This window comes from Erythrolamprus reginae, chromosome 1, assembly GCF_031021105.1.
Source record: "Erythrolamprus reginae isolate rEryReg1 chromosome 1, rEryReg1.hap1, whole genome shotgun sequence".
NCBI lineage: Eukaryota > Metazoa > Chordata > Lepidosauria > Squamata > Dipsadidae > Erythrolamprus > Erythrolamprus reginae.
In genome coordinates, this window is record NC_091950.1 from 237564486 (window position 1) to 237589086 (window position 24601).

At 37.5% G+C, this 24601-nt stretch overlaps 1 protein-coding gene across 9 annotated transcripts in view; it reads left to right on the forward strand.

Moving 5' to 3' along the window:
- The window catches only part of KIF16B (kinesin family member 16B), a 176778-nt gene that overhangs the window by 97077 nt on the left and 55100 nt on the right, over positions 1-24601 (forward strand). For 4 of the 9 annotated variants that reach the window (XM_070732601.1, XM_070732597.1, XM_070732598.1 and 1 more), the window contains 4 exons: positions 723-828; positions 2801-2851; positions 17047-17169; positions 18403-18492. In XM_070732601.1, coding sequence (XP_070588702.1) covers positions 723-828; positions 2801-2851; positions 17047-17169; positions 18403-18492 — 370 coding nt within the window. Of the gene's footprint in view, positions 1-722; positions 829-2800; positions 2852-3784; positions 7787-17046; positions 17170-18402; positions 18493-24601 lie in introns of those variants that run through there. The other 5 variants (XM_070732596.1, XM_070732593.1, XM_070732594.1 and 2 more) reach the window with 2 other exon arrangements.

Genomic DNA, 24601 nt, shown 5'->3' on the forward strand with positions numbered 1-24601 from the left:
CAACTTCAAAGTTACATACAGCCTCCCCAGCGTGTCATAACTTACAGTTTGAGAAAATTCGGTTTACTGCCATGTAATCAAGGGCACATGAAATAACCCTAATAAATAAAGAGCTAAACCTTTCCATCTCTTGAGGTTCTTTTATAAAAATGATCCACGCGTAGTATATATATCCCTTCCTCCTCTCTATCAAGTATAAGATAATGCTGTCTCTTTTTATTATAAATGAGTAAATATCACAGTGGGAATCTGTGCTGCCTGAAGTCTTGTTGCTGTTGAAAACAATATAGTAATAAATTCCCTTTTGAATTTTAATAGAGAATTGGTATTGACGGCTCTCACTGTATGCATTAACCTACTAGGAGAATTGACTGTTACCCTTTATTTATTTATTTTTGTGAATACCTTAATAATTGTTGTGAACTTAAGCTGTTTACCAGCTTAAGCTGTTTTTGCTGTAGTTTTAGAGACATCATGGGTTTTATACCCTATTGAAAGCAGGTAGAAATATATGAATGCTATAAATCTGCTAGTTATTAAACTACACTCATCATGTCCTATACCTAAACACCAAAAGCCATTGAGATCAATATCTGGTTTATGAAAATAAATAGTGTAATGATTATTTCGTTCTGTACTCTACATTACCAGAATAGCAGTATTCCAAAGGTGCTTTCCTAATAAATTGTTTCTTGTTAATGTGTGATGTTTAACATTTCTAGAATAAATACCTTTATTGAAGAAGAAGTTCAAAGACGCCTTCAAAATATTCAGTACAGCTCTGAAGAAAACAATATCAGTCACTTACAGTCTACAGAAAGCATGAGGGTAAGAAAATGCAATTGTAGGTAATAAAGTTTAAAATCACTTCCTTCATTTTCTTCAGAGAATTGATGTCTTCTAACATAATGTAAAAAAGCAAGATTACTCCTCATAAATGAAACATGTTGTCACGGTGGATGTTAAACATAATGTAATCTTGATGATGACAGTAAGAGTAATGCTTCATGTTATCAAAATCCATGTAATTTAGAAATATTAAGATCATTTCTTGATTTTTACTTAGTATATTGAAGATTAAATTATGTGGGTGGTGTCTCTACGTCTTGTATGTGTGTTTGAAAACGGAATTTACCTATTCTCAATTTGGTGTTGAAAATCTATTTTAATATACTTTATCTTATGCTATCTGATCTCTGAAAATCTAAGAAACATATATATGTACAGTATACAGTACATGCTATGATAGTTACCCTCACATTCTCCCAAAAGTGTGAGGCTTCAAGACCGTTATGTACATTGGCAGGAGAAAGAGATGCAAAACTAAACATTGCGTCTTGCATTTTACAATTTGAAATTGCTAGATTGCCTCTTTACAGCTTTCGTTTTGGTTTTGTACTGAACATACAGTAGTAATTGAAGTGGTGTATCCAGGAATGACTGACCTATAGGTCTTCTCTTCTAATATCAGCCAGGAAAAGCTTGATCATAAATAATAATATTAGCTAATATATAGCTAAATGTCAATATGTAGCAATAAATATACTTCTAAAACACTGGCCAGAAATTGCATGAGTGAGAAAATAGGAGCATTCGTGGCTTGGGAGTGCAGTACCAATTGAATGGCTTCATTTACTAATGATTGTAAGATGGGGCCAGAGCTAATGGGATGAATTTACCACCCTATTGCCAGTCTGAATGTATGACCAGCATTCAGTTTTGATATTTAGGAGGTTATTATTCATTTTCCTGGATCTTTCCAATTTCATTCACCCACAACATATACTAACTAACTAATTAATTGTTAGTTTGAATAATATGCCTTCCCCAGCATATCATTGTCGCGATTTATGGGTAAGTATCTTCCTCTAAATCGGATTGTGGTAAAGCAGGCATATATTTACACATGCTTCTGATTTAGGACTATGTGTGGTATACTTGAAGTCCTGCATACCTCATTTGGTACACAGGGTTTTTCTGTTTACTTTTTCACATGTTGAAGATCAGGACTAGTAAACTGAAATATGTAATTTCCTTGGGATAAATTTCCATCTTCCCGTTAAAGCCAATAAAGGATCTTCCAATGGATATGTCATATATTTAACTTATAGATCTAATGGAATGATTATATGTTGTTTTGTACTTTTGAGACCTACTAGACATTTTAATAAGTGAATGCTGACAGTCCTTTACTTATAACCACAGTTGGGAGCAGAACCTATGTCTCTAAATGAGTCATGCTTCATTTTACAATCTTCTGGGTTTTTTTTTTGCTATAGTCAATAACTGAATCAGAGTGATTTAAATTAATCACACAGTCATTAAAATGAATAATTGGTTGTTAAGCAAATCTGGTTTTCCCATTGACTTTGACCTTCCCATGGGAAGGTTGCAATCATGTGACCTTAGGATATTGCAGGTATCATAAATACATGTTGGTTGTCAAGCACTTGAATTTGAATTCCTTGACTATTGCGATGCTCCGACGATTGCAAGTGCAAGGATCAGTCCTAAGTTATTTTTTACACCAACATCTTAACTTCAAATGATTATTTAAGAAATAGTCATAAGTACTATCTGTATATGGCAGATCATAGTCTAATTCAAAGTATTAAATATTAGAAATTGTAATTACTAGTTAGCTAGTACATTTTCTCCTGTCTAATTCTAGATATTTTAAGTCTACTTTATTATGGTTTATGGTTAAAATTGCTTTTTATTGCTAATATACAAGTGAACCAAGCTACTTGTTATCTTCCTTTGTGCATCTTTTTTAAAAATTGGAAATTTTGCTTTTCAGAATAACGAGAAGTTTCATAATGGTGCTGTTCAACGCAAGTTGAAGTATGAGGTAAGTTATAGCTTGTCAGCTTGAAGAAGTGCTAATATTAAATTATGGCATGCTCTCTAATTAAATTTCTTAACATTTCACAGCATAATTATAATTCTGTATTCCAGCAAGATTAATGGCGGTGGGAAAAGCCTTAAAATTAAATCTTCTAATATGGTAAAGATTTGGGTGGTTGTGATTGTGGTAATAATTTACTAACATTGATGCTGCAACAGTATCCCTTTCAAATGTTTTCAGATAAGAAATTTATTGTTAGAATATTATACTCATGGATTGAGAGAGGTCATTGTTCTGATCTAGAGATTAGAACCTGAAAGCAAGGCAAGTGAAGGTTCAGCAAGATAGCAGATTTAGAACATAATGCAGAAATATCATGTGCAATATTGTAGATGTTTTTCTGCTAGCAGCACATTTATTAAAGAGAGGGGGGAATATTTGTAATTTCCCAAATCAAAATTCAAAATCTCCAGAGTGGAATGGAACTCAGCATGGGAAAGGACAAAGAAAAAGCCTCATGATACAAGCAAAAGTATATTCGCACAATGCTGGTTATAAGTCATCCTTACTTACAACAAAACATAATCAGTTTTTTGCCAATGGATTTCATGTGCCCTATTCCAAATGAAAATGGAGTAAATATTTACCAAAATATCTTCCTAATTACTTTTATAAACTTGGAATTATAGATACAGTCCTGATTCATAGGGTCAGATGCTGATTTAAGGGTATGGATGATGCTACAGAAAAGAAAAGGATACTGTTCTAAGTGCAAGATGATGGAAAAGAAGAATCATGGCTTTGCTTTTTGAATCAGATCCTGCTCAACATAATTTGATTTTTGCATAAAATGACAAAATCCACCTTTAACAATTTAAATTTGAGTAACTTTCCTATTAAATATACAAAAACACTTTTTTTTTACATTTTGAACAGAAAAGAGAGCCTTGGATGTCCTTTCATGGCTTTCTGACATTGTGTAATGATGACAGCAAATATAATCAGGCTGGAGAAGACACGGGGGCATCAAGAATCAGTAGACAGGACAAAGTCATAGGAACATTTAATCCTTTCTCAAGAACTATTCAGAATCTTGTCATGACTCAAGAAAATACAAATCAAAGGAAAGAGATAGAACAAGAATATGACAGCTGGAGGTATTCTGATGAATGTGGCTGGAATCAACCCAAAGACATTAAGAGCAAAAGAAGATGCTCTGACAATCCCACAAAAACACTTTCTGACAGATCTGGAATATTTGATTTATTAGGTAAAAAATCAACATTTCTTCATCCTAGAAACAAAAGTCTTCTCAGTAATCTTTGGGAGCATAAGAATATGGAAACAGAGCTTGATTCATTTAGTTACCACCACATGCCAGTTTCAGAGCCCATATCTTCTTCTGTAGTTCAGCCCAGCACGTCCCATTTTTGGTCTCTCCAATATTGTAACAGAATTTCTCAAATAAATCAGCTGATTTCAGACCAAACGCTAGATGAAAAAGCAACAAATGAAATCAAGAGACAACTACCTGAATCACTTATTGGATCAAAGCAGAATTATGGGCTAGGGCATCTATTTAACCTATTCTGCAATTCTTACCATGGTATTGTTTGTCAAGAATTTAGAAATGGTTCATTTTCTAAATGGATCAAAGATCTAGTCAGTGTCTATCACAAAAATGAGAAATGCACACAACTGGCATCATTTATCAAAAACTTTCCACTTATTAAATATGTACAACTAAAATTGAGTTTAGGTTTGAAGGTCAATAGTGCAAGCCTTGGCCCAGGAAGGCTTTTAGGAAAAGAAAGTACCACAAATTACTTATCATCACAAATTTCAATTGATATGCGTACAGTAAATCATGCCATAGAATCTAGTAACCTTTGCAGAAATGATACATTGATTAGTAGCCTGGTGCTTAGGCAAAAATTTGTGGACTTTTCAGAAGATCTTCTGAAATTGCAAGAATATTCTTTGGAAGAACTGCTACAATACTTGACTTCTATCTTGCCAGAAGTTTGTGCCAAGACAAATGAATTAAAAGGAATATACTGGATTGCAGTGGGCAACTATAAAAAATCTGGACCAGAGCCTGCTTGCTTGCTTTTATATGATTCTGTTTTATACGCCATTATTCCATCAACCAATCAGTTGGAAAGCAATCAGAACTCTTTGGATATTTTTCATGTTTTTTCAATCAATACTTTAAAAGAAATCCATATTGGTTATGCTGGACAAAGCATTTCACTTTTGGGCCCACATGCAGAAAATGCAATGAAATTATTCACCTTTAACAAATACTTTACTCAAAAAATATGCCATGATATACTTAGCACTATAATATCTCCATTAGATCATGATTGCTTAAATCACCCACTCTTAAATGATGATCTGTTAAAACTTTCTGTTGATTGGACTTCAGCAGTCACCAACTTAATTTTAGAAAATAGTGTGTGCCTGTTGTGCAATTTTGAGAGTGACTTAGCTGACCTGCTTTATTTACTCCATGAAAACATGGACATCAACAAACCTTTTTTAGGTGACATTCAAATAGTGCTCTATACAACAGTGAAATTAGCAGGTGATATAAGATCCCTGGTTCTTACTAATACTCATATTGGTCTTATAAAGGAAAACAATGCCTTCTGCCCAATATCTAGAATACTGCATTCCACAGACAATCAGTCACCCTGTGCCAAAATTCAGCTGCACTCTTTAAGTGAACTCTTATGTGTGATTGTCCCAGAGAAAGAGAATCTAAGAAAAATCGAGTTGGCATTTTCAAAAACAAGTAAGATTGGTTCATCCAGTAGTTTACTGGGTGCTTCTCAAGGAGAAAAAAATACCCAGTTGGAATCTGTTTCATCCTTTTGTCACAACCAACCTAGCAGTCAGCCTGATATCTGGAGACTAATTTTCAGTTCAGATGAAGATGCTGTTAGATTAATGTTGCATTTGACAGGACAGTTAAGTTTAAGTCCTCTTTAGAGTTCAAATACAACCTAGTCTTCAGAGGAGGGGAAAATATGCATAAAACAAGTATGTTTCTGTTTTGTGTCAGTGACTCTTGGTGAAAAATTGTACCAGCATTTCAACTTAAGTAGTTTTATAATACCTTAAATATTTCTGATCACTATTGCTAAATACCAGATTCATGCATCAATATGTGTTTAACCTTTTTGCTTGTTGTGTGACAAAAAATTGACTAGAATTCTCTAGTTAAAAATATAGGAACTAAATTTAGACTCACTTCTTTATTGCATATATCTTAAACAATTTGCATTTAGAACACTTCCATTCGGACATGACTTTAAGGTTGAGTTATGATGACAATCAGTTGTGGTACATGTCCATACATCTGCAATAGGGAGATCAGTCTTGAACTTGCAATAAATAAATGGCTTAGTCATAGATCCAGATGAATATGTGTTCTCTGTCCTTGGTCAAAAAACACTTAGCTTAAAGACAACTGCTTGTCTTTTAATATAATCTACCATTTCTCCTTCTCACCACATTTATTGCCCTATTTCCTTTTAATAATAAATCATTGTCTGTTCTGATTACTTGAATTCTTTTTTCTATTCTTTACAAGTTATTTGAAACTACCAATGTATAATTTGTTTTTCATATATAAAGGCTGAATTCTGAATATATGCTGCAAATTAAGACTACTTAGCCCATTTTTCACCTGTTATGTGTGAATTGCTTGTATTGTTTAGAGACTGCCTTAATAATTATTTCACTGAACAGTAGTATATTTTAAGATTTAAAATACAAACATGTAAAAGTATATAGCAGTGATAGCTAATTTTTTTTCCTCGGGTGTCAAAAGCATGTATCTGCATACTATTGCATGTGCGTGCATGCCCACACCCATATGCAATTCCCCCCATGCACACCCTGCCCTGTGTATGCACGCATGGTCCTCCCATATGACCCCTGTGCATGCGCATGTAGTTTTGGGTCTCACATGCCTTCCTGAAGCCTCTGGAGGCTAGACATGATCCTGTTTCCAGACTTTTGATAGGCCTGTTTTTTGCCCTTCGAGGTTCTAGAGGCTTTTCTCAAGCCTCCTGGAGGGTGAAAACAGCCTCCCACAGGCTCTGGAGGCCCTGCGGAGGCTGGAAAAGGCCTGTTTCCAGACCTCCGGAAGGCCCATTTTTCACCCTCCCAGTGCCTCCACACGAGCCCTGTACTAACCTGGCATCCAAAGCAGGCTGTGTGGAAATTCCTGGGAGGGGAGGGGCAGTGTGGTCATGCACACGTATCTCCAACATGTGCAGCAGAGACCCAAAAATCAGCTGGCCAGTGGGAGGTGTGTGCACAGGCGTGGTGGAGCTGACCTAGGGCAATAGCTCATGTGCCTGCAGAGATAGCTCTTTGTGCCACCTGTGGCATGTGTGCCATAGACTCACCATCACGGGTATATAGTATAGATGGGTCTTGACAGAAAAATATAGTTAGCTTTTAAGGAGAGAGAGAGACAGAGACATGATGTTTCTCTTTGAAATGTCATCTTCTTAATAAAATTCTCTATGGTTGTCTTATTAAATTTGTTCTTAAGCAATCCTGTTATAATGTACATCAAAACTGTAATATTTGTAATGGCCTTTAAAAATGGAATTACTACGTTGAAGTTATAATGGGAATTTATTGTTACAGTATGGTTCAAAATTCTTGGAGAACGGGGGAAAAATTTGACTTTGTTTAAATACAAAGGGGGAATATAAGATAGCATGTAGAGTAGATAGAGCTAAAGACACTAAAGACTGCCTGTGTTTCGATATTGTTTCAAGAATGCAACCTGACATTTTGCTGGCTTTCCATTTTTGTAATAATATAGCAAGACTGTTTACAGCACAGCCTTTGTCTCCAAATCTTAACCTGCTTCTTAATCTTCTATCTTCATTAAAAGAAATTAATGCACATGTATATTACTTCAGTTTCACTTATTTTATATATAAAAAAAGGAAAGAGGAAAAAACTGTTATAACTGATCTGATCAATTACAGTTTTACAACTTTGCCCCCTGGAAGGTAATTTAAAAGAATTGTCTCATTAATGAAACCCAAAATAAAATTAATTTTTAAAGAACTTATGTCCCAAAAATGCTCCTATAACACAGGATGACTTCTCATGTTGTATTTTGAGTATAGTGCCTCTGTTAAAAGTCCCCTAGATATGATATTCTTTTTATTGAATTAATTTTTAATGTCTACAATTAATTTTTAAATGTAAACAAATTTAACATTAGATGCCAAAATGGTTTCCTACTGATTTTCATGTTTCGATACTCCATGATTTTCTTTATTCTTGAACCTTTGAATCTATTTTAATAACTATTTATTTTGAAAAAAAATGTTACATTTTCTTGTACTAGAGGGGCTCCAAAGCACTTAGTACAACTGACATATAGCCATAGATCAAGGATATTACAACTCCAGGCCCCATCTATTAAAATCTGTCACGGGACTTTAATGAGGTATTACTCCTTCAACACGATGCTGTAACAGAGGAGGATCTTTCAGGTATCCATGTAAATTTGGACACGTCTCCTTCCACAATCAGAATCAAGAGTTGTTGGGAGGAAAGCAGCCTACCTGTTGATGGCAAAAGGCAGGGTCAGGGCTGGGAGGGGGGTGGGGAAGCCTCTTAACTGCCTGTCGGTGACAAAAGGCAGGATCAAGAATTTGGATTTTTATAAGCTGCCTAAAGTCCCCAGGAGTAGACAGTAATTTAACCCTATTAATTGATGTCTGAGTGCTTGTCAAAACATGGTCTGATAATAGGTGGTTTGTACAGATCTATCTTGTGCTATATACAACAGTCTCCCCATTGTTCACTTTTGAGAATCTATGCAGAGATTCCCTGTTAGCTAATGTCCAGCTGTTGGCTGTACTTAGGCTGCTCTCCAATTTAGACCTTACTGTGCCCATTCATCAAAAGGATGTTAGCCAAAGCTCACTTTCAAACCCATACCTCATATCTCTATATATACTCCATATATACAAGTCTCCCCACATTCACCATTAGCCAATTTGTGAAAACACTTTCCTGGTGAAAACTGATTAATTGCATCATATAAGCACTAATACTTGTAGCAATCCAATTCAGAACACTGGCAGTAGTGAACAGGTCTTAAGTTCAATTATTAACCATGAGTTCACACATGCCAAATGGAATTGTGGAGCTATGAATAAAACCAAGCTCCAAAATACATGCAAATAAGTAATGCAAAGTTCTATTTAAATAAAATGGAATTTTATTTAACTGGAGATCCATGCATCACTAATCCATTAATATTCAGAGATTTCTCTTCAAGAAGATTCTGGCCAGTATGTCTGTGCTAAGAATTGGTGTTACTACAGTATTTCATAGTACAGTAGTCCCTCGCTATACCGCGCTTCACCTACTGCGGCTTCACTTCATCGCGGGTTTCTGAGGAAGTCGATCGGCAGATTTAAACAGCCCGCTGAACTCGATCGGCAGGTTTCTCCAAAAAAAAAATAAAAATCTAAAATTGTTAATACTGTATTTAAATACTGTATCTAAAATAAATACTATGTGGGAAGGGTTTATAAACACTTAAAATAATGAAAACTTACCGAACAATTACAATATAAATACTTAAATAAGTACTATCAGTCGATAAATTTCCCATCGTGGATTTCACCTATCGCGGCCAGGTCTGGAACGTAACACCAGCGATAGGTGAGGGACTACTGTATACATAAAATAATTCAAGTTGTAAAAAAATACGTTATTTGGGTCTAGTGGAAAAAATATAAAAGTTTTAAAAATGAAAGGGATGGAAAGATATACACAAATGTAATAATTATCTTATTCTCTGAGAAACATGAACTCCTTTGTTCTTAAAAAGAAAAATGTACAGAAATTGTGTTTAATTGGACTGTGATATATCAATTAATTCCCAAACACCTCCTAGGTGAGCCATGTTTTTATCTGTTTTGGAAGGCTATGAGGTAGGGGCTAAATAAATTTTGGCAAGGAAGCTGTCTGAGTCCTGGAGGAGGAATTGATGGTTATGCTGCCTCCCTCTACAGGAGCATGGCCATCAAAAGCCAGAAATGTTACAGCACTGGAATCAAGTCATTCCATGCATCAACAATCACTTTCACTTGTTTGGGTTGAATGAACATGTTTTTCTCCATCCAAAGTCTGATAGTCTACAGACACGGGGTCAAGATTTCCACTGCATCTTTCAACAGGCCTGAGGAAAAGTAGTATAGCTTTACTCTGCCAAAAAAGGATTATCTTGGTATTTTCAAGCTTTTATTTTTCAGAATGTTAATTAAGTATGATTAGGGCTGATATTTGGCAAAATATTGCATTATTGCTTTTTGTAACAATGAGTATAAAAAAATAAATAGTTCATTATTTTCAAGGAATTTGGAATCTAGTAACCTTCATTTTATTACTGGTATCTTTCATCAATTCCAGCATGGCTCATGAGGACAAGTTTACATGAAGGCAAAACCTGGTACAGTGGAACCCCGACATACGAAATTAATTGGTTCCGGAAGGAGCCTCGTACGTCGAAAAGTTCGTATGTCGAAACATTGTTTCCCATAGGAAATAATGGAAAAGCGATTAATGCGTGCAAGCCCGAGGGCTGAGGGGAAAAGATGTCGGCTGAGGGGTGCCCGGTGCTTCCCGGCGAGGAGGAGGAGGAGCTGGAAGTTCGCCAGGAGTCAGCGGAGAAGCGGCGCGCCTGTTTTAAAAGATCGCAGCCGGCCTGGAGGGGCTTTCCAGCAACCCCCGAACCCCCAACCCGGGCTCGGGGGTTGCTGGAAAGCCCCCCCAGGCCGGCTCCGATGTTTTAAAACAGGCGCGGGGCTTCTCCGCTGACTCCTAAAGCGGGGAAGTTCCTGAAAGGGACGGAGAAAGCCCTCTCTCGCAGCGAAAGCGCTCCCAGCCAGGGGGCTGCGAGAGAGGGCTTTCTCCGTCCCTTTCAGGAAAGCGCGCCGCGCCCCTCTCGCAGCCCCCAAGAAGGGGTTTTTTGCTTTTTTTCCCCACCTCACGGGAGAGAGAGAGAGAGCAGCGCCCTGTCAGTTCCGAGCTGTGAGAGGGGCGCGGCGCGCTTTCACGAAAGGGACGGAGAAAGCCCTCTCTCGCAGCCTCCTGGCTGGGAGCGCTTTCGCTGCGAGAGAGGGCTTTCTCCGTCCCTTTCAGGAAAGCGTTCAGATCCCCCCACCCCCAGCAGAAGCCAAGGACCCGCAGAGTGGGGCGGCAGGGGAGGCGACTGCCTCTCCACTCACCAAGTGCCGGGATACGAGCTGAGAAGAGCCGGGCTGGTTTGCTTTCCTCCCTTCCCGCGCTGATGCAGAGCAAAGTGTCACGCCCCCCTGATGCTTTTGGCGGCAAAAGAGCCCAGCGTTGCTTCGGAAGCCGCTGAAAGCGCCAGGGGGGCCTGACGCTTTGCTCTGCATCAGCGCCGGAAGGAAGGAAAGCAAACCAGCCCGGCTCTTCTCAGCTCGTATCCCGGATTTGAGCTCGGGAGACGAACAGAAATGTCTCTCCCCTCCCAGCTCTTATCTCGAGTAGCTCGTAAGTAGAGCTGCTCGTATGTCGAAGTTCCACTGTATTCAGTTTACCTAAGAAAGAAGATACATAATAGAAACTTAAATATGGAAAATTAAAGGACAATTCCCCAAGGGTATTCATTTCAGTACCAATAAATTAGTATTATCTAAGCCATTCAACCAATTAATCTTTCTATTCGTGCCAAGTGTTATTTCGTTTACAAGGTCTATTTTTGAAAACGAAAACAACCAGGACACAGAGCATTTGGGAAGCTTGCAGAGTGCTCCTGGGGACCAGGGAGGACAAACCCTTTTTTTCTTTACTTACCTCTTTGAAATCTTGGTGCGTCTTATAGTCCAAAAATATGGAATATTATATTTTAAAGAAAATATGTTCTACTTTTAAATGCAAACAAGAATAACCAATGTAAGGGAGTGTAATGTCTTTTATTAAGTAGTCATATCAATTAAACTAGCCTTTTACATTTGATCATTCAGTGTTAAACTGAACTGAATACTAATTTTATATGAACGTTGCCTAAAATTGGATCAAGAATTTGATTAAAATATCTACCAATTATCAAAACATTGGAAGATAATCAAAACAAGATGGCTTAGACAATTATAAAATGCACCAATAATATCTAAATTAGGAACATGAGTATTAGCTGGAGGGAATTATTTTTTAAAACACTTAATTATCATAATGATAATGGCCTTTTATATCTGTTAGCATTTTCAACATAAAATAAAGTGCCTTTATTAAAAGGGTCATACTTTTGGAGGGAGGGATTAAAACTACTAATATAAACTTAGCCCATCCAATCTTTTTGCTACCTAACCTTTATCATCAGTAGTTATATGTTTCTTGCAAAGATGCAAGAATCTTGAGTCATGAGTTTTAACAAAGGTTTGTTTTCCTTTGTCAGGGATTTCTAGACCATCCACATTATTCAAAGACCTAATCCAAAGAAATTTTTGTGAAAACAAAAAGATTGTTAAAAAGAAATATTAACACAGAGAAAACTTGGAAAACCCAACTAAAACACACTGTGTAAGTTTTGAAAACTTGGAAGCTCACTGTGATGATAGGCCTTTCAAACATCAACTTTTGATCAAAAAAATAGGAAATGAGTTATAACATGTACAAAATTAGCATATTAATTAAAATGGAATAGAGGACAAATAAGTATAGGTTTAGAATAATTAATTTTCTCCACAGCTGTTGTCATTCTAACATCTATAGAACTATAGCTATGAAAACCTTTGAAAAGCTACTGATGTCCCACTTGAAATCCATCACAGATCCACAGTTAGGCCCCCTGCAATTTGCATAGCAAGGAAATATATAGACAGATGATGCTATTAATATGGCTCTGTGCTACATCCTACAACATCTTGAATCTCTAAAGACCTACACAAGGGTCTTCTTAGTAGACTTTAGTTCAGCATTCAATACCATCATACTGGACATTCTACTAATTAAACTAAATCAGCTAGTGGTACCTGAATACATTTGTAAGTGGATCACAAGCTTCCTAACAGACAGGAAGCAGCAGGTGAAGCTAGGCAAAATCACTTCAGATCAATTAGCACAGACCCCCTCCCCCCAAGGCTGTGTGCTCTCACCACTTCTCTCTATATACCAAAGACTGCATCTCAAACAATCATCTGTAGAACTACTGAAATTTGCAAATAATACAACAGTGATTCCTCTCATTCAAGACAAAGATTAAACTGAATACAGACGGGAGGTTGAACATGGTGTGACCAGAACAATCTGGAACTGAACACACTTAAAACCATATAAATGGTGGTAGACTTTAGGAGAAACCTTCCCATTCTACCACCTCTTACAATACTAGACAACACTGTATCAACAGTAAAGACTTCAAATTTCAAAGTTCTGTCATATCTCAAGACCTAAAATGGTCACCTAACATCAAAAATGCCATCAAAAAACACAACAAATAATGTTCTTTCTGTGCCAACTCAAGAAAGTCAAACTGCCCAAGGAGCTGCTGATACAATTCTACAGAGAAATTATTGAGTCTCATCTACTGCTCTATAACTGTCTGGTTTGGTTCTGTAACTCAACAAGACAATAAGACTGCCTCATACATCCCAGTAACCGGTCAGGACCCACAGAGTTGGCCTTCTCCAGGTACCGTCATCCAGACAATGCCATCTTGCGGGGCCTAGGGGAAGAGCCTTCTCTGTGGCTGCCCTGGCCATTTGGAATGAGCTCCCCCCAGAGATTTGTACTGCCCTCACTCTCCCGGCTTTCTGCTAAGCTTTGAACACCCACCTCTGCTGGCAGGCTTGGGGCCATTGAAATTTTGACATCTTGCCCCAATGAATGAATGTTGGATGTGTGATGTGTGAATATGTTTATTTAGTTTTAACTGTGGGTTTTTTAGTATACTGTTTCTATGTAGATTTCCAACATGCTGTAAGCCGCTCTGAGTCTCAGGAGAAGGGCGGCATAGAAATCGAATTAATAAATAAATAATTCAGACACAAACTTCAGAGGATAATCAGAACTGCAGAAAAAAAACAGTTACTGCCAACCTGCCTTCCATTGAGGATCTGTATACATCACGTGTCAGAAAGAGGGCCATGAAAATATTTACTGACCCCTCTCATCCTGGACATAAGTTGTTTCAACTCCTACCCTGGAAACAACACTTTATAATATTGCACTCCAAGATAACTAGACACAATAACAGTTGTTGCCTAAACACCATCTCTCTGCTAAACAAATAATTCTCTCACCACTGTCAAACTAATTACTAAGTCTGCATTACTATTACTAATAGTAAAGATACAGAGAGCCTTAATGTATGTTATAAAAGAATTCCAGTGAAGGAACATCTATCCATATATGAACCTGCCCTTTCTTTGATATATATTTGGCTTTTCCCAACTTTTTGAAATTAAATGGCTAGAACTGTTTATTTATTTATTTATTTATTTATTTATTTATTATTATTTAGATTTGTATGCCGCCCCTCTCCGCGAACTCGGGGCGGCTCACAACAAGGCATAAACAAATCGTACAAATCCAAATAGATTCAAATAAATTTAAATATTTAAAAAAGTTTTTAAAAAGAACCCCAATATACTAACAAGCACACACACAAACATACCAAACATAAATTGTACATGCCCGGGGGAGATGTTTCAGTTCCCCCATGCCTGACGGCAAAGGTGGGTTTTAAGAACTTTACGGAAGGCAGGGAGAGTAGGGGCAGTTCTAATCTCCGGGGGGAGTTGGTTCCAGAGAGTCGGGGCCACCACAGAGAAGGCTCTTCCCCTGGGGCCCGCCAACCGACATTGTTTAGTTGACGGGACCCAGAGAAGGGCCACTCTGTGGGACCTAATCGGTCGCTGGGATTCGTGCGGCAGGAGGCGGTCTCGGAGGTATTCTGGTCCAATACCATGAAGGGCTTTAAAGGTCATAACCAACACTTTGAATTGTGACCGGAAATTGATCGGCAACCAATGCAGACTGCAGAGTGATGGCGAAACATGGGCATACCTATTGAGGGAAATCAGCTGTTGTTAATTTTTTTTATCTCCTTGCTTAGTCACTAAGGTTTTTTTCTTCTCCACCAGATGTTTGAAATTTTAAAATCTGTTATGATTTAAAACTGTTTTCTTTTAAATAGTAATATAAGATTTACCATATTTTTCAGAGTATAAGAAAAAGAGGCTGAAAATTTGAGTGTGTCTTATATTCTGAAAGTAGCTTTTTTCGAAACTTTTTTTTTTAGCCCTAACCAGGTGCTAATGATATTCCCAGCTCTTACCTGCTTACAAGCTCTTTCATTGTTATTCTCTGCGAAGAATGTTTTCCAAACCCTGTCTTCGTAGGGTTTTTTTTTCATTGCTTTACTTGCTCCAAATGTTTCTTTCCATTCCTAACCAGGTGCTGACGATGTTCCTAGCTCTTACTTGCTTGCAAGCTCTTTTATTGTTAATCTCTCCAAATAAGGTTTTTTAAAACCCCTAACCAGGGGTTAAAATAATGTGTTGAAGCTGATGAATATCTGGTAGGCAAATTTTTCCGCCTACTTTCCTCTCCAAAAACTAAGGTACATCTTATACTCCGATGCATCTTATACTCCAAAAAATACAATATATTATTTCATATTCACATTTTAGTGTCTAAAAAAAAAATCTAAGATTACTTTTTGTTGGTGCATCCTACACCTTAAATCATGTCGCTTGCTGAATGTGTATTCCTAAACCAAATGTTAATTTAGAACCAGCCACCATTCCTGAGAAATGTTTATTCAGGCAAAAGTTGATATTGCAAGTAATAGAACAATGCTATTTCTTATTCCCTGTGATAACACATTTTCAAGGCTGTCTTTCTAGGATCTGATGTGATTACAAGAGTCACTTTTACAATAAATTTTCTCCTTGTTTAAAACTAGTGGAATTGTTCTAGAGCTATAAACATTTCAGTGACATCTAATTTTGCTAAGCTGTCAGTGATTGATACTGCTCTAGTCAATAAATATAGAAAATGACTATATAATTTTGTTGGTTTTGATCTTGCCCCTGGATTTCAAACATAGGTTTTTGCAATAAATGTTTAATGGGAAGCTTGTCTCTGTATTCTTCTGTATTCATGAACAACTTGGGTAAATAGTATAATATCTGAAAAAAATCTAAAGATTCCACTCATCAGATCCTCTTGCTCACTGTTAGATTCAAAGTTTGGAATACATGGAGCTTGATCTGCAGAGGATGTATGATTTTTGTTGTTTGCTATATGATTAATAATAATAATAATAATAATAATAATAATAATTTATTAGATTTGTATATGATGAAATATTAACAGAATGTAATTAAGTTACAGATAGCAAAGTGCTTTTTTAAAGGAATAAAATGTTTGCAAAATTTCCAGATTACTAAAAGTGTTGCTTGATATTTCTTACATACTAACTTTTTTTTCTGACCATAAAAAACTTGTTTCTGATCTTAAAAGCTTTTAATTGTGAATTGTACCCAGACCTATTCTACACAAGAAAGTTCCTCTTTTATCTAAAATAGTTGAGGTCCTGTAGAATTCACATTATCCAGTTTTCTCCAGTTCTTCCTTTTCTCCTATCACCTTCTGTTTTCAGAATGTCACCCAATCTCCAGGACAGAAAGAAATATGTCTCCTTCTACTGGTGGTTATACTATTAGTGCAATTCCTGCTATGCAAAATGTGGATACAAGCCTTTTACTTCTGCTGAAGTTACATAAATCATAAGACACATTTTGCAGTGGTATTCTTCAGTAGTTATTTTATATTTAAAAGTAATGTTAACCTTTCATGAGAGAATTATACTTTGTTATGACATAAATCCAGTGATGGGCTCCCACGGGTACGGTCAGGAATGCAGTTCCAGTAGCAAAATTTGGAGCTCCACTCCAGAGCACTCAATTTGCACTGAAATATGTTAAAACAAAATGCATAAGCCACAACCACAGTGTAGTAGTAAAAATTTTGGTAGCCCATCACTGCATAAATCCTTAATTATCTAATGAAACCTTATTTTTTCCAATTAAATAACATATTCTGGTTTCAGGCAATACTATGTACAAAATGATGCAGTATTTAATTTACTTTTAATATTCATTTGATAGCGCATGTTCTGTCACCCCATTACAACAAATCCAGATGATGTAAAGAATCCAGTTAAAATTAGCATCCCACGTTATGTCCTTTGTGGACGGGGAAAGGATGAGCATTATAAATATGAAATCAAGGTAAGATATTTAAATATTTTATTTTTTGTTGGCATGCATTATTTGTGTACATGTGAAAAATTTGCATGTTTTGTATCTTCTTTTGGAAAAAGTTCAGTTTGGAAAGCGAAGAGTGAAACATAATCATGCAGGGAGTGTTAGAAATAGTTGAAGTGAGAGACTAAAGAAGATACAAATAGGAAAACTTGACAAGTATAAGTAGAACATCTAAGAAGTATTCTAAGTATAGTATGCTAAGTAGTAAGAATACAAATTGTTTTGTAGGAAGGTAACAGTGTTCCTTGCATCTCGACATATAGTCATACTGACTACCGAATTTTCTTCGAACATCACTGGCTCCCACGACTAACAAATAGAGATGAGCATCACCCCCCAGAATTGGATATGATTGGACAGGGGAAACCTTTACCTTTACCTTTTATTTACTAAGTATAGAATCTCCATTCCAGTCTTCAGCTGTATATTCTCCACTGTTTTACTCCATTGAGTGTATCATACCAGGTCTCTTGAAGTGATATCCAAAGTTGACGGAGGATACGATAGGAGGGATGAGATGAGTTAAGATAACCATTATTGTCACTTTTTTCTGAGAATATACTGGCACACATTTTAAAAAATGAAATTTTGATGCCTGCTCTCAAAAGAAAATCCCCAGAGGTGAAAATAAAAAGGAGATGAGACTGATGATAGCAGCTTTGTAGCCTCTCGTTGCATCCTAATCCTTTAGTTCATGCTTCATGGCATCACACATGCTGCTAGAAGGGGCAATTCCTTCTTTCCTCATTTTGAGCGAAAGCAGCAAGATTCTGTTGATAATGCTGTTCACTTGCAAATACTTTGTTTAATCAGTTAATGCTGATGCATATGATTTCCGTTGTATGATCTAATACAGTAGTATTCCTATTCCATTTGTTTTGCATAACTTATCCAGATAATTGGCACTTTTCCTCTTGGTTGAGGTAATGTCAAGTGATAAAAAGTCACAAAAATAGCCCTCCTTACAACAAATGTGCCCATAGAATTACCTCATAGGAAAATGACTTCCATGCTAATGCAATTACATTTTCAGTCTCTACCAGCAAACGGAAAACATTGGTTTATTCTGCTCCAAGTCAAATTTTGATGTGTTTATGCTTAATCAAGGAAAATTATCCATTATGAGAAGCCTTGTAATATACTGTAAATCTTTATGTTCATTTTCTGTTAATTATATTGTTTACTTTTACAAAACAGATATCAGTCCTAGATGAGACATGGGCTATCTTCAGGAGATATAGCCGCTTTAGGGAAATGCATCAGACATTAAAATTAAAATTTCCAGAGGTGAGTTACTAATTAATTTTAGTATGTAAATTTATGATTATGTCCTTTTGGTTTATACCAATGGCAAATACTGGTGAATTTTCCTATTTAGTTTCTAAAAAACTATTACACTTGTGGCAGAAATTGTTGTGTATATTTGGGGGGGGGGGTTGGCAGGGGTTTTTGTGTGTGTGTTGCTACCTATTTGGAAGACCTTTTCAAAGGGATTCTTATGCTATATTTTGTGAGGGGAAAAAGTCACTTCTTAGTTCCAAGATTTTCTGTCTTTATTACGTTTCTTTGAAATTGTCAAACTTTTTTTTTACAAAGAAATATTTTTAATGGGATCTTCAGAGATCTTTTTGGAAAGTGATGATACTTCTATATGTTGAAAAAAGCAGAGGCAATGTTTTTCCTTTTAACTTGTTTCCTTTCTTCAACTCCTCCCACTAATTGTGTTCTCAGCAATTTGGAGCCAAAATCCTAATGCGCAAAGGGCAGAAGAAATGGGCAGAATTTATTTATTATTCATTTATTTATTTATTCAATTTTTATGCCGCCCTTCTCCTTAGACTCAGGGCGGCTTACAACATGTTAGCAATAGCACTTTTTTAACAGAGCCAGCATATTGCCCCCACAATCCGGGTCCTCATTTTACCCACCTCGAAAGGATGGAAGGCTGAGTCAACCTTGAGCCGGTGATGAGATTTGAACCGCTGACCTTCAGATCTAGTCAGCTTCAGTGGCCTGCAGTACAGCACTCTACCTGCTGCGCCACCCCGGCTCTTGCCCCCCTACCCCGTGAAGATCCAAGGCACACAGTTTTGTTCTGCATAATTCTGAATTGGAATCGTTACTTCTCTCTTGTTGTTACTTTTTTTTAATATATTTCATTGTCTTTCATCCAAAAACTCTCCATGTATAATTTTATGGGATTCTGAATATGCAAATACAGTTACTTCTGCAATTTATCACAGTTATAACTAATATTTTAAAGGATCATCGTTTATCCTATTCACACAGGTGCTTTATGAGATACATTAGGCTGAGAGCTAATGATCAGCTCACTTTTCAGATATGAATACAGAAACGGTGGAAGGAACATATCACCCCAGTCCAAAAGTAATTCTCTAATCATTACATTATATTAATAAATATAATTAAATTAATCTATATCTTAGATGAATATTGTAAGACCCAAGGAAGAATATGCGTCCCACGATGCAACCTAGCCAGATTATATTGGTATTTTCACATAGATTCTCTTTCCTATTCATCAGCATTATCCAGAGATAAATGGATAATATTTATATATGTTGAGGATAGTAATTTATCCATCTAAACACTATCATATCTTATTTTTGTCATTTATTGTGCATAGTGTGTAAGTCAACTCTGTAAGTATCTATTGTCATGAGCTATCTGAATTTAAAACAGCACACTTTTTCTTCATTAAAGTTATATTTTCCATCTGGTTATCAATGTCAGTATAACAGTTGATAATGAAAATGTCTTTCTTCATCTTTGTGAGCATATTCAAAGGATGCAGGCGATAATGAAAAATTTGGGGGGTGGGATTGTATTTTTGTTATTATTTTTTTTAGAAAAAAATGAAATTACTGTTTATTAAAGATTTAGCAATGGAAAAGAACATAAATGATGGTGGGAGGAAAGGGAGGGAGGGAAGAAGGAAGGAAGGAAGGAAGGAAGAAAGGAAGGATAAATCACTTATTCCTATATCTCAATGCTTATCTTCCACAAATTCTGTATTGTACACTATTGTACACTGTTTTATTGTCGCTGTTAGCCGCCCCGAGTCTCCGGAGAGGGGTGGCATACAAATCCAATCAATCAATCAATCAATCAATAAATAAATAAATAAATAAATAAATAAATTCAAAATCTATTAACATTTCTATCTATTATCAGCAAAAATAAAGTTTTATTTTTCCCAGAACTTTCCTAAAACATATTTCTTAACCCTAATCAAACAGATCAGTTTTATATTCCTTTGTGGCTTATAACATTCTTAATCTTTGCTTCATTAACATGTTGTCATAAGATTTGATCTCCATCAAAAAATTTCTTTCTCCCATCTCAGGAGGTTTTTTTTTACAGTTTTAACAGCTCTCTTTTCTAAATCGGTAATGAATCATTACAGGGTCATTTTTCATCTCTTGGCTTATAGTTTGTATTTCCACTTTAATTTCATCTCTGTCTTATAGTACACAACTTCTATTTCATTTTCAGTGTTTCTGCCTATGTTGGAGTTTGTTTTTTCTTTTCAATTCTGTCAATCAGTGAATTCTTTTGAATTATTCTCCATTATACCTTTCATTTCTTTTTTAAATTGTGCATTTCTCAGATATTGTTGCTATCATGGTATCTACAAGCATTTTTCCCATTGCTTCAAAAATCCTTTGAATGTCATTTTTGCAAATGTCACTACTGATCATCGAATTCAAAAAAATAAGAAAGAGGTTTTCTTTTCTTATTCGCAAGATCTTGGTTTCTCAGGAATCGCATATCATTAATTCCAACTAAACATTATATGTTGGATTGTGAATGCTTCCTGAATGCTTCAAAAGAAATACTTCAGAGCTTGCATTGAACACAGCACTTTTCTGCTGTTCAAAAAGCAGCAACATCTTTTTTCAAATGAATACTAGAGAAGTGTTGTCATTATATGTACAGGTAAGCCTTGCTTAGCAATCAAAATTGAGACTGCCAGCTTGAGCTGTAAGCAAAAAAATCACATGACTGCCACCGGGCTCACAATGGCTTTGTAATGGCTTCCAGTTATTTAGCAAAGGGACATGATGGTTAAGTGAAAAATCACATGATTATGACTTACAATTTTACTCCGACCTTCCATATTGTACAGTATTAACTCTGCAAGCAAAAATATATGCTGTTTGCAAAGCATCTGAATGATGATCATATCACTGTGAGATGCTGCAGTGTAAATGCAAGGATTGGTTTTTCAAATGGGGTTTTTTTTAGCGCCATACCTCTATCTTTAGCACCTCAACAGTAAACCAAGGTTGTCCTCGCCTTATGCCACAATTGAGCCCAAAGTTTCTGTTGCTAAATGAGATATTAAATGAGTTTCCCCCTGTTTTACAATAGTTGTTACATTAACTGAATCGCTGCAGTTCTTAAGTTAGTAACATGGTTTTTAAGTGAATCTAGTTTCCCCATTGACTTTGCTTGTCAGAAGGTCGCCAAAGGGAGCACATGACGCCAGGACACTGCAGCTGTCATGTGACCAAACATCTGAATTTTGATCATGGGGATGCTGCAACAATCATAAGTTGAAAATTAGTCATAGGTCACTTTTTTCAGCGCTGTTATAACTTTGAATGGTCACTAAACAAAGCTGTTTTAAGTCGAGGTCTATGTGTAATAACTACTAACAATTATTCCATGAAGCAATCAGCAAGCAAGGACTGCCTTTAATCCAAAGCATTTCTTCCTAATCATGTTTGAAGCATATGCATCTCTCTGAAGTGCAGACTAAGCTGCTTTTTGAGGTACAGTGAACCCTCGAGTTTCGCGAGGGTTCCGTTCCAGGAACCCTCGCGACAGTCGATTATTCGCGAAGTAGCGGCGCGGAAGTAAAAGCATCATCTGCGCATGCGTGATCTCTTTTTTTAAAAAAAAATTAAAAAAAATGGCCGCGCATGCGCAGATGGTGGGGCGACGGCAGTTCGGAGGCTGGCAATGTTTACTTTCCATGCCGGCCACCCCCCACCAGCGCCTCCGAGCTCCTCGCCGCCCGCCCGATTCGCCCCGATTCGCCCCTCTCCCCTATTCGCCCCGTTTTTTTGCCCTGCCCAAGTTGCTAGTCTTCAGTTGCTAGTCCTCAGTGAGGAAATTTACTTTTTGATCCCAGACTTCATTTTAAACCTGGTTTCTTGCACTGCCCAACCAAGTTGCTAGTCCTCAGTGAGGAAATTTACTTTTTGATCCCAGACTTCATTTTAAATCTGGTTTCTTGCACTGCCCAACCAATTTACTAGTCCTCAGTGAGGAAATTTACTTTTTGATCCCAGACTTCATTTTAAACCTGGTTTCTTGCACTGCCCAACCAATTTACTAGTCCTCAGTGAGGAAATTTACTTTTTGATCCCAGACTTCATTTTAAACCTGGTTTCTTGCACTGCCCAACCAAGTTGCTAGTCCTCAGTGAGGAAATTTACCTTTTTGATCCCAGACTTCATTTTAAACCTGGTTTCTTGCACTGCCCAACCAAGTTGCTAGAATAAAACCCCCCAGCCCTCACCTGTGTTTGAATTTCATTCACTCACTCAGTCATTCATTCATTCTTCTCTATGCCACTCAGTCCCAACACTGTCAACCCACAAATTACCATTTCCCATCCCCTTAATGTACTGTACTGTACCTCTACCTGTACCTGTACTGTACACATTGAATAACACACTTAGTCATCCTGATAGAAATAACAAAAATATTTATTTACATTTTTACATTTTTTGGGGGGGTTAGCATAACTAGGATAAATCGGGATCTTCTTCTATCACCATGTCTACAATGGACGCTGCAGGTGATGTTGTGGCAGACCTCTTGGTTCTCGTGACAAACATAGTTATGGGCAGTTGTTGGCGCTTTTTCTTTTCCTTGGCTAACAAGGCTCTGTATGGTGCAATGGTGTTGTCAAGGGAGGCCTTAAATTGAAAATAGCGAGTTATGTGGGGATCCCAAAGTTCCGCCATGCGTTGGAGATTTGCAGCAGCTTTGTTCATTTCTGCAAGCCGCTCCAGCGTTAGGCCAACATCTTCTTGTTCCTCACCTTGTTCAGCTCCCTCTTCCTCCTCTTCTTCACTCGCTGACCTGGTCAGCTCCTCCAGATCTTTGTCTGTCAGCGGTAGGCCATGCTCATCAAGCAAACCATTGACTTCCTCTGGTGTCATGTCAACGAAGCCTTCTCCACCCAGTGCCTGTGCCAGCTTCACAGAGTTCTGGACTGCAGCATCTTGAATTTCTTCGGGAGCAAACCCCCTGTGAGCATGCACCACTTCTGGCCACAATTTCTTCCAGCAGGCATTCATTGTCTGTGACTTCATATCCATTAAGGCACTCCGAATGTTCGTCAGACAAGATGCAATTGTGTACTGACGCCAGTAGGCCTTCAATGTGAAGTTTGCATCAGCATCCATTGCTGCCACGATGCTTGCAAGAGAATTGCGCATGTACAGTGCCTTAAATGCGCGGATAACACCTTGATCCATCGGCTGGATAAGCGATGTGGTGTTTGGTGGCAAGAATTCGACTTGCACCCCATCATGTTCATGTTCCAGGTCATCATGGCCTCCCGCATTGTCCATTAGGAGAAGCACTTTGAAATTGAGTCCTTTGCCAGCCAAATAAACCTGCACCTGTGGGATGAAGCACTGATTAAACCAGTCCCGCGTGAGGGGTTTTGTAATCCATGCTTTAGGATTATGCATCCAGTACACTGGCAATGAATTCTTGTTTCTGTTCTTGAGGGCTCTTGGATTTCGTGACCTATAGATTAGCCCTGGCTTCAGCAAAAAGCCTGCTGCATTCCCACACATGATCAAAGTCACCCGATCTTTCATGGCCTTAAAGCCAGGGGCTTTGGCTTCATCTTGCATCAAGAAAGTCCTTGAAGGCATCCTCTTCCAGAACAGGCCTGTTTCGTCCACGTTGAACACCTGTTCTGGAAGGTAGCCCCCTTCTGCAATTAGCTCTTTAAACGTGCCCTGGACAAAGTTTTCGGCTGCACCTGTATCTGCTGAGGCAGCTTCTCCGTGCAATGACACACTCTTCAGGCCATAGCGCCGTTGAAATTTCTCAAACCACCCTTTGCTTGCTGTGAATGTGGCTGGGGCTGAGGCTGAAGAAGCAGATGTTGACGGCTGGGGGTCTCCAGGGTCATCAGTGCCTTCATCTACAGAGAATGACAGGAAAGGGAGAGAGAAGTGACTTGAATGAAAGCATACAGTCCTTCCTTCCCTTCTCTCCTTCCCTCCCTCCTTCCCTCCTCCCTCCCTTCTCTCCTTCCCTCCTTCCTTCCTTCTCTCCTTCCTTCCTTCTCTCCTTCCTTCCCTACCTCCTCCCTCCCTCCCCTCCCTCCTTCCTTCCC